The sequence below is a fragment of the Physeter macrocephalus genome, chromosome 8, assembly GCF_002837175.3.
Source record: "Physeter macrocephalus isolate SW-GA chromosome 8, ASM283717v5, whole genome shotgun sequence".
NCBI classification, from domain to species: domain Eukaryota; kingdom Metazoa; phylum Chordata; class Mammalia; order Artiodactyla; family Physeteridae; genus Physeter; species Physeter macrocephalus.
This window is the reverse complement of record NC_041221.1, coordinates 3,427,295-3,438,702: the sequence shown is the minus strand read 5'-3', so window position 1 is coordinate 3,438,702 and position 11,408 is coordinate 3,427,295. Positions and strand designations below refer to the sequence as shown.

Here is an 11,408-nt window from a genome sequence, read left to right as displayed (position 1 = left end):
GTGGCCTCTCCCGTTGCAGAGCGCAGGCTCCGGACGCGCAGGCTCAGCGGCCATGGCTCACGGGCCCAGCCGCTCCGCGGCATGTGGGATCCTCCTGGACTGGGGCACGAACCCGTGTCCCCTGCATCGGCAGGCAGACCCCCAACCACTGCGCCACCAGGGAGGCCCTACATTTAGTTGTAAACTACCCTGTGTGTGTGACTTTTGAGCCTTTATTTTTTTCTGGCCTTCTGGGTTCTAAAATAAAAGTTGAATTAGAAGTTCTCTCAATGTCTGCATGTGTATTGTAACAAACTGCATTAATAAATTGTTGTTACTTTCTTCTTTCTAGGTGTTTCCTGTAATGTTTCTGTGGATAAGGAACAGATACTCTCCAAACGTAAAAATGAAAATGGTTGGTGAGTAAGGCTATATCTATGTGAATATGTACATTAGAGAACATGTTTATTTTTCAAATAAAAGTCTTTAAGGAGATCATCAGCAGTAAGATTTGGGATAAAACTTTTTCACGGTAATCAGTATAAAATCAGTCATTCTAATAGACCAATTCTTGAGTGCTGGTGGTCTCCTTTAGATATGAGACGGAAGAGTTTCTAAACCTCTCGGCACATTCTGACGCTCCCTTTTTGGGTGTTGGCGCTTGTTGTGAAGAAAATCGAAAATAAAAATAGAAAAGGAAAATATCTGTATCATGGAATCTCCAAGCCAAAGGATGCTTTAGATTAATGCTCCCTACCTTTTTCATGTCACGGCACCCATAGAAAATGCTAAGGTCATGCATACACACATATACGGCCTATTGAGGTAAACAGACAGGGCTGCTAAACAGACAGAAACAACAGCATGGGGCCTCCAGCACTCGCAGGCCCTGTGCTGCCACCCCAGTGGTTGAAGTGGTCAGTATCCTGCTACACCTGCCACGCATCTGCTGCAAGTGGCGTCCTCAGCCAACCGAATGGGAAGCTCTGCCTTCTAGTATTGTTGCCCGAAACGTGTCATACTGATGTATATGAAGAAGTGGTACACAAGCAGTTAAACAGAAATTAATAATCATATATATTTTTTATTTTAAAATGTTGGTTTTTAATTTTAGTAACGACAGATTGTCCCATTCAAATAAAGTGTATTTTAATTTAAAAAATTACTCTATTTAAGGAGAATTAAATTCATAATAGGACAGGTAGTGTGTGGATATAACAAAAATTGTACTGTTGGCATGCTGGTGATTAAAATTTGGAAAACCCAGCCTTAGATCATTTCTCATTTTGTAGATGAAGAAAGCAAGGCCTGAGGAGGTTACAGCTTCACTAAGGACACGGGACTAATTAGTAAGAGCTAGGATGATGCTTTGATAGTTCTCTTTATTTCCTGCAGAGTGTTCTCTGCTTCCCAACTCTAGTCGTTTTGATGTCAGCTTTACCATTTTTGCTATATCCATGTAACAGCTGTGCTATCATGTACTTAATATTTTTCAATAAATCGACTCCTAATTTTTATTTAAATTTATTTAAAAAGGAATCTATATTACTGCCATAAATGTGTCATTTGCTGTAACTGGAAAGTAACTGTGAAGATAATTACACTGAAAACACATGTTATTAAATTTTAGCTGAGATAGTATTGCCTGGCTGGTTCTGAGCCTGGGGTCTGCTCTCTTACTGTCAGAAGATTTGCAACTGTGAGATACAGGTTAAAGACATCCTAGCACCAGACTGAGACTTTCTTCTCTTTATATATAATCAGGATTGTTAGAGAATAGAAAAGGGAATTGACTCCCGCTCTGAACCAGTGTTGCTGAGTCCTGTTTACTTGTATCACCTGAACCCGTCCTTTATGCCAAACTATGGTCCATGGGCCAAGCACCGGTTTGTTTGTTTTTTTTTTAAGATTTTTTTTTTTTTTGATGTTGACCATTTGTAAAGTCTTTATTGAATTTGTTACAATATTGCTTCTGTTTTACGCTTTGGTTTTCTGGCCCCAAGGCATGTGGGGTCTTAGTTCCCCCACCAGGGATCAAACCCTCACCCCCTGCACTGGAAGGCGAAGTCTCAACCGCTGGACTGCCAGGGAAGTCCCAAGCACCTGTTTTTGTAAATACATTGTTATTGGAACACAGATCAGTTATGTATTATCTGTGGCAGCTTCTGTGCTAACAGTGGTAGAGGCAAGTAGTTGCAACAGACACCATATGGCCTGAGAGCCTAAAATATTTGTTTTCTGGATCATTACAGAAAAAAATTTGCCTATCCCTTCCCCAGAATGTTAATGATCCTTGATGGACGATACAACATTAAAAGGACATGTAGAATCTTTTTGTCTTATTTCAAAATTTTAGGTAATTTTTCTTAATACTGAATTGAGGCATTTGCATTCTAGGAAAACACCACCTTAGTACACTCTCTTCTTGTCACTTTTGTACATGCCCTTTGTCACTGGATACTTAAGGCAGTGCCGCCTGGAGGTGACTGTCTACATTTCTGATGTAAGCATCTTACTATCATTTTTTTCCTGTTTTTGTACATATGACTTAGTAGGGTCAGAATAACATACTTTAGCAACTTAAACGTTTAGGTGTTTATGGATCTCAAGAATGGGATTTTTGTTACAACCAGTTGCTAAAGCAGTGGCATTTCTTGTTGCAGCATCCTGGAGACGTTGTACTGCGCAGGTTGTTCACTCAACCTCGGCTACGTATACAGGTGCACACCCAAGAATCTAGACTACAAGAGGGACTTGTTCTGCCTCAGTGTTGAAGCCATTGAAAGGTAAGTTTGATGTATGAATGAAGAGCTCATAACTGAACTCTCAGAAACTTGCTTGCGGAGAAACGGGTATGAAAACATCGAAACTAAATCAACACTGGTTAAAATATATTTTTAAATAACTTCTGACAATAAAGCTAGTGATTCTTTGTTTGGACCCGATTTATTTGGTATTGGAAAAATCTGTCATTCTAAATTGTAGGAGAAAACACTGAGAACATTTTTCAGAGTAAAAATATGTTGTTTTTCTTAACAATCGAATTTAGTTTAATAGGATTTTTTTAAAAAGCCGTTGTGTGGATCAATATATTTTGTCCATTTTATTTTTCCCTCTAGTTTTTAGTCTCCTAGAATATCATAAAGAAATAGGAATTTCAGAAATGGTCAGGAAAGAAGTCCCTTTGGTGTTCTGGAAAAGTAGAAATACAAAGTCCAGCTATTTCCTTGGGGGTGGTAAATAATTGTCTGCTTTTTTTGAGAGATGCAAGGAAGTACCTTCATTTTTCAAGACTTCTAAAAAACGTTAGGAGACAAGGTGAATTAGGGTCTGATGACAGATATCTTAGTGGCTCTCTAATTCACTAGCCTTTTTAAAATAGGAAACAGAATTAATCAGTTGACCCCAGTGTATTTTCACTTATCCTGGAAAAGATGTAACCCTCAAGATTTTAAAGATGCCTAGGAAACCTTAAATATCAGGAAAGAAGAACAATTTAAGAAGAAAAAAAAAAAATGCCTACACTTTCATTACTCAAGGTATTTCGTCACTCCGGTTGAATTCCTTGGAGTTTCTCCTTAAAGAATTTAAAACAGTATTCTTCTTATTATAATTTTAATTTTTCATTTAATTATTCTTTGATAACTGCAGTTTTGCCACCTTCTTTGAAACTAGACAGGTTTAGGTCAAAATTATAAAATCTGCAAACTTTTTATATTCCTTACACAAGAGAATAATATAGCAAGCACTGCTCATTGATGTAAAGCACGTAGGCCTGCCTAGAGAGAGATCAGATCTGTTTTGGTTTTAAATAGAAGACCCGGGCCCAAACAACTGCTCCCTTAATCTCCATGAGAATTTTACTAAGATTTGTGAAAATTATGTGGGCGAATACAGGTATAAACAACGTGAACTCTTCAGTACGGTTGGTACAAAACTTTAAAAGTGATGCATATCTGTATAAAAGAAAATGTGTGAAAGATTTCTCCATAGAGGGTCATAGTATTGAAGCTGTTTTTTCCTGAACAGTTGAATACCTCTTGGGGCAGAATTTTAATGACAAGGAACCTGGTTTGTTTTAGAAGTGGATGCCCTCTGTAACGTTTATTTACAGTGTTATAAATTACTCAATACCGTTTAATTTTTTCCCCCCATCTCATTTTTCTTTTCTAAACAGGATATTAATTACCTTCTGCAATTTTGCCTCCCATGACATTTCTCAGAAATTTAATCAATTTAATCTTGGGTTTCCAAGAGAAGACTTTTCTTATTTGACAAAAGAAGTGACATATTGAAGTTGTTAACATGTAATGAAAGACTTCCATTAAAGAAATGCAAACGAATCAAGTTTCTTTTTTTTGAGAAATACCAGCACCTTCTTCCCTACTGTTCAGATTTATTTGGTTACCAAAGCTGGGCCTCTTTTCCTCCCATTACCAGGCCAATTTTTCTGTTCTTTGTATTTTCTAAACCACAGCATCTCATCACCCCAGAGAGTGGAGCAAAACATAAGTTATAGGATAACTGTTGAAGTTGCCCAAATCTAGGTAATCAAGAGTTGACTACACAAATTATATACTAAAAGTCAAACTTGGAAATGCACACGTTCCTGAGAAGTTACATTAAAAAAAAAAAAAAGTGATATAAAGCAGTGGCTTCTTCAGGATCCTTTAAAACTTTAAAATAGAATTTTGAACCGTGAGTGGTAATGTTTTGCCGCCCAGCTTAACTACAGAGCAAGTTTATTTCCAATAACAAAATACTTACCATATTGGGAAATACGTAGGGCTCTCGGACAAAGCTGTTATGGAGAAAAACGTGATTTCATGTAGGTCAGCTTCCTATGTAGGTTGCTATTAACAAAAGTAGTTGTTTTATGTGTTTACTTGGTACCAGTATATAGTTTGATATACGTATTCAAGCTTTAATATCATTATTTTTTGTATTTATTTATTTATTTATTTATGGCTTGCGCTGCATGTGGGATCATAGTTCCCTGACCAGGGATCGCACCTGTGTCCCCTACAGTGGAAGCGCAGAGCCCTAACCACTGGACCACCAGGGAATTCCCTTCCTAGTATTCATGTAAATTTTATATTTACTCCCTTTTCATGTTTTAACTTTGTACTGTTATTATACTTCAGTTATGTTTTAGGGTCCTCTGAAAAGCAAATTGTGTCAGAAGATAAAGAGCTTTTTAATCTTGAAAGCCGAGTTGAAATAGAAAAGTCTCTGAAGCAGGTAATCTTGTTCTGCACTTTTTGTATCTTTGTATGAACAACTTCCAGTCAGTGAACAAGTGCTCCTCCACGAATAATCCTTAATGTGTTTTCTGTTTTGACCTTAGCACTTTCATGGTAAGAGGGTGCTTATTTTATTTTATTCTTATTTATTTCAGTTGTTAGTAAAGTTGATTTTTTGGGGGGCCAAACTACAAATTAAGCTAAAGCTTTATCAAAGAAATAATAAAGAAGACATTTCATACTAAAGTCAAAGTAGTATATATTCTAAAACTATTAAAATAGAAATATATCTTCTTAATCAAATCAATATTTCACGGTAAAAATAGCCTTGTTTTTGAATGTTAACATCCTCTCACAGATAGGCAAGATAGTGATGAATGTATAAAAAAGCTACAGATTAGAGGTTGAGAACTACCGTTAATAACCTTAGGTCTTATTTAAATGGAATTCTGTTAAATACTTAATATCAATGTGTAATGCATAACATGTTCAGAAATTGTATTGATGATGAATATTTTAATCATATTTAACCATGTATGATTTTAATCATGTATTTTTTTTTTTAATATTCTCATTTCAATTCAATAGATGGAAGATGTTTTGAAAGCATTGCAAACAAAGCTTTGGGAGGTTGAATTAAAGTTGCCCTTTACCAGCTGCAAAAGCTGAAATCTCTTCCACGTCTCCCATTCTGGAGTCCTTCGCTGCTGGACAGTTGTCTCACGTAGCAATTCTTGTGTACAATCTACTTCACTTAGAACGGAAAGAATTCAAAATGGTCACGTACTTTACATTCCCTTGTACTGATCAACTGACCAAATGAGAAGAATTGTAGAATTACTTTGCCAGCTGTATTTGATGGTAAAAAGATGATTGTTTCCTAAATTCCGATTTTGAAGGCATGATACTTCCTGGAAGTGAAATTTAGTAGTTTTTATTTTGATAAACTGCCATAATGTTCGGAACGGTTTTCTCCTCAGTACCAAATTTGTTATTCTTTATTTCTTATTTTTTTAAACTTTATTTCACCTTTAATACTTTGAACAATATTTAATATTGAGTGGTAAGAAAATCTTAGCAGTTTTCCCACCGTGTGGTTGAACCTCCTCTGAAAACTAATGCGTACAGCTCTGTGGAGAGACTGGTCAGTTGAGTTATTTGTCAGAACTATTCAAAACCTTGCACAAGAGCAGAATAGCATGTATTCTAGTGGCGGTAGAATTCCACTTGATCCTGTTTATTTACTACTATATGCCAAAAAAAACCTGGCAGAGTATCTGCCAAAAAGAGTAGTAATCATTTCTGAGGGTGGGATTCTGGGGAAGTTTTCAGTTTTCCAATTTTCTATAATGTAAGACTTGGAGTAAACACGTGTTATTTTTATAATGAGGGAGAAAATAAAGATGAAAACAAAGTGCTTTACGTTTGATTTTTCCAAAACAGTTATTTACCTGAGCTGAGAAATCCTGGTGTCATGAGTTCCACACATTTACTGGGCATGGCAGTGTGAGGGTCCAGCTTAGGACCGTCAGGGTAACCCCACGTTTCCCCGGGCCGTCTCTGCTTTTGAGTGGACATGAGGCCACGTAATGTTGGTACTCAGCATGTTTGAGAACTTCCCTAATTATGTCTGAGGAGACTTAAAGTTGTCATATAGAAGTTCCCAAGTCAGATTGACTCGATCATTGATCATTCACAATTATTGAGTTCTTTTTTGATGTATCTGTCAGCAGCCTCTAATAATTTGAAATTAGGGAGCCGTCCAGGTCTCTTCTCAACACCTGCTGGCAACAAAAAAGACATCCTGCCTCAGTAAGCTTGAGGAAGTCCCAAGGGTCTGTCCTTTTAGGTGCTTCGGTGGCACTTGCATGAAAGTTCATTTAGAACAGATGGGAGAGTATTTTAACAGCGAGATTCAGCTAACTTTCTGGTTGCGTGGGTAACAGAATTCTCCAACAGTCACTTTCAGGGCCATTCCAAAGAGGTAGGCAGTTTGGCTCCCTAATTCCTTTTACCCTGTTCATCCTGGGGCAGAATTTCTAGCTAATCCATACATCTTGAAAACTACTCATTTCACCAATGAAGAGTAATTTCTAATACCACAGTGCTAACCAAGCCTCTGTTGTGGTTTGGGAAATAAACAGCCCAAGTGCCTTTGTGGCTTCTCCAAGTATGGGCCTGTGATTAGCGTTTCCCTGCGAATTCGCCACCCCTGGAATTTTATCTCCAGTTAGGGTCCTTCAGATGAAGTTAACTAACCGTCCCTGGGGTGTAGCTGGAGAGCTCGCACACATTTGTGTCACATGGTCTTCGCTGAAGCATCTAAAAGCAAATCCCAGGAAATATATATATTTATATATATAATATATATTTCTAAAATATATATCTCCTTGTAAGGCACAGTCCGTATCTTTGGCTTTTGCCTGTGATGTCACTGAAGGGATGGCCTTTGCATCACCATGGGAGAGAGAGCTCTGAGGCTCCCACACTGCTTACTTGAGGGGTCCACGGGGAACTGCTTCATCCTCCCTGTGTGCTGCGCTCTGTGGCACTTACGAGGAGAGGGGCCTTTCTCACACTCCGGGCCAGCCTCTCCTGAGGCCACCTGTTCCCTGAAGGCTGGTGGCCTGGCTTTTCCGGCTTTGCATGATGTCTCATCAGAATGCTATTTTTTTCTTTTTTAAACTTGCCTTATATAGCCACATACTAAAGCCTACGACTTGAGGAATGAGTCCTTGTTTCTATTCCTTATAACTGAATGATGCCGTGCGCTGTTGTTTCTGGTTACTAAGCCCTGGCAAAGCACGGCCCGTGAGCAGGAGTAAGGGTCCTGAAGCGAGAAATGGACCTTCCAGTGCAAATTGCACAGGACTCAACAAAGAGGCTTCAGATAGGATCTACCCAGAAGTTGTTTCTTCAGCCATCTCTGTGAAGGGTACTACCCAGTCCTTTAGGGAGAAGCTATGGAGGCAAGTATCAGGATCTGTTACATGACATTTACAGATTGTTGTAAATGCATGTGTGTAGAACATTGTACATGGTTTTCACCCCGGAGTGTGGGTTCTGCTGTTCTCAGCACGCTATCCTGTTATGTTCATAAACTTCCAAGCTGAAGCGCTTGCTCTGGGGGTTGCTTGTGTGGGATTGATGCCTGGACGGAGTGCGTCCTCCCTGGTGATTCTAGTCAGGCTTCCGGCATTTAAAATGGGCAAAACCAGGAGAGTGCCTCCTTGCAGAGATGGGTCTGGTCGTCGAGTATGAACTTCTTGAGAGAAGGGCCCCTGATGAGCAACGTGATGAGATTTTGAGGGAAATCTCAGGGGTAGCAGAAATCCTGGGCTAGAGTCCCCCCTTTAATTGCTTTATTAGCCGTGTGACCTTGGGCAAATCATTTAGTCATTTAGAGCCTGTTTCCTCTTCTGTAAAATGAAGTATAATACCCTGCTTCCCTTGCATCAGATAAATTAGACAATGCTTATGATGGTACTTTGAAAGCTGTAAAGCATCAAAAAACAAGTGACAGAGATTTAGCCTTGTTTAAATAGGGTTGATCTGGTTTAGTCTTCTAGCCATTCTACGCATAAGATTGTATGGATGTAAAAGAAAATCTGAAACACGGTATTAAAAAAAAATATATATATATATATATATATATATACTGGATTTAGTTCTTTCTCTAATTACAAATACATGAACATTGTAGAGAATTTGAGAAGTAGAACACTAGTACAAAGAACAAAATAAAACCCACACACAATCTCACAACTAGAGTAATTACTCACTTTTTGGAGTATATCCTTGTTTTATATGCAAATTTGGAATTGTTCTTGTCATATTGTTTTTAATAAAAATATTTTATAAACATTTCTGCATCATTAAACATTCCTTTATAATCTGATTTTTAATGACTACCTAGGATGAAATATCTACTTTAAAACCTGTTTAAAAGTGATCCTATGGTATGAAATTCACGCTGTTTAGTGGCTTACCAATTGCGTTTACTTGTCAAGTAAGAGAGGAGGCATGAAAGAAATCGTCAACCAGTCACCTCTTTGTCTAATGCCAGGGTGTGCAGGAGCTGAGAGCCAATGGTTAAAATTTCAGGGATTTGTGAGCCAGCTGTTCAATCCTTGGTAGCTTCAAATTGGCCATGATTAGGAATATTTACACCAGAGAACTTTGCAAGTGCTAAAAAAAATCGGGATTTCTTCCCCCCAAAGAACTGGTTTTACACTTGCCTAAAATCTTGTGATAATAATCTGAGATGCAGAGAGTGTGAAGTGAGGGGATCTGAGGAAGGGATGTGCTGGAGCCTGGAGTTTTATTGGCCCAAATGTGATTGCCAAGAGAACTGGCCTCATTTCATTCAAATCAGCCCCCTCTTGACCTCTGCGAGCTTGACAAAATTTAATTAACTCGATAACTTTTTTCCCCTAAACAATGACCGCTGTGGTTTTTAGATCCTCTATTTAATCTTAAGGGGGAGAGGGGGACAAGGTAGTTTCTCAAGGGCCCTTCCGACCTTACAACTCATGTAAGCTGAAAGGAAACCAGAAATAACTCAAAGGAAGGAAATGAGAATCCAGGAGCTGACTTCGAAGACTTGAGGATAATTTAGTTCTTTTAACGCCTTCACCTTTGTGTCTCTTTCAGCTGCAGGCTTGTAATTTCGGAGGCTTCTTGAGAATCATAGAAATTTTGCAAAAGTAGGCTGTATGTTCCATTGAGTAACGCTTTCCAAAGCAAATACAAGAGTGTGTGACCGTTTTGAAGAGAAATCTTATGAAGCCATCAAAGAGTTTTCCCTGAAGGGGACAGACAGCTGCTTTTGCCTGTCACAGTTGCCTCCCTGGGGGTGACCTTTCTGTTCTTAGGCAGCATTTAGTGATCATTTACTGTGTACCAAGGGCTGTGCTTGGCGCTCCACCTAGCTTGTCTCACCCCATTCTCACAAAACCATCTTTCATAGAAATCCTTACTCCCATTTTATAGATGCAGAAACTGAGGCTCAGAGAAGTTTAATAAAGTGCCTGAAGCCCTGCTCGGCTGGTGAACGGAGCCTGGGCTTTCCTCCTGTGCAATGCTGCTGCTTCTCTACACAGGGTGCATTTGTGGTGCTTCCTTGCTTCCTAGCAGTAAAACACAGAAAGGGAAGCTATATCCGTTACTGTAGTATTAGCAATTTAGCGTCCAGAGGGTTTAGAAGTCATGAGCTTCTCCCTTGTTTTTTTCCTATAATTGAAGCTGATTGAGCCCCCTTGAGGTGAGTTGCCTTCCCTTTCTTTGTCCCTACCTTGAGATTCTCTGGCTGTCGTATCTCCCCTGCTCTGCCCAGAGGTGCTGGCTGGCCTGTTTCAGGCTCTCACCTTTCCATGTATCTTACGTCTCCCTTGCAGCCAGCTTCCGTGTGTCATTGATTTTACTGCACTTATCACAACGAACATCATATTTTATGTTTGTGTTTTTAATGTCTGTCTCTCTATTGGAGTGTTATCTCCACGAGGGCAGTGATTTTATCTGTCTTTTGGCTTGTGCTGCAAGGAATGCAGCCACATGGTAAATGCTCATTTATTGTTCAATGGACTGAATGAATATTGCATCACGTACCTATTTTCTCACATTGTCAGCCTCTGTCCACTCTGGTTTCTCGAATCTCACCCTGCAAGCATGCCCAGGTCTCTTCTTGGTGACAGACATCCTCCCTGTGACCCTGCTATCCTACTTGTAACTGTACCCACTCCACCCCCTGTGGTATTCCACCCTGGGCATTACTGAATCCACTCTTTTGAAAGCCACCAAGGAGCTCCTTCAAAGTGCTAATGTCTCTGAAAGCCCTGAAACTTCCACCAATTTAAAATTGTCCTCCCCTTTAAAATTCTCTTCTCAGTTGTCCGTATTTGTCAGTGACACATGATGAAATACGCAGGGGCAAGATGCCATGAGGCCTGGGGTTTGCTGTAAAACGTTTCAGTAAAGTAACTATACAGCAAGAGGGAGGGATCGCATGCGCATGGCTTGATCACTGGTCATGGTTGCATGGGTATCGGGCTTCATTATATCTTTATTGTTGTGTGTGTGTGTGTGAAAGTTCTTTTCATAAATTTATTTTTGGCTGCGTTGGGTCTTCGTTGCTGCATGCGGGCTTTCTCTAGTTGCATCGAGCAGGGGCTACTCATCGTTGTGGTG

At 39.3% G+C, this 11,408-nt stretch overlaps 1 protein-coding gene across 1 annotated transcript in view; it reads left to right on the top strand.

The window, feature by feature from the left end:
• MIS18A (MIS18 kinetochore protein A) overlaps positions 1–6,635 on the top strand; it is a 10,698-nt gene extending 4,063 nt beyond the window's left edge. Inside the window, exons 2-5 of the mRNA XM_007100597.4 lie at positions 332–398; positions 2,643–2,765; positions 5,124–5,220; positions 5,811–6,635. Coding sequence (XP_007100659.1) covers positions 332–398; positions 2,643–2,765; positions 5,124–5,220; positions 5,811–5,891 — 368 coding nt within the window. The 3' untranslated portion in view covers positions 5,892–6,635. The remainder of the gene's footprint in view (positions 1–331; positions 399–2,642; positions 2,766–5,123; positions 5,221–5,810) is intronic.
• The last annotated feature ends 4,773 nt before the right edge of the window (positions 6,636–11,408 follow it).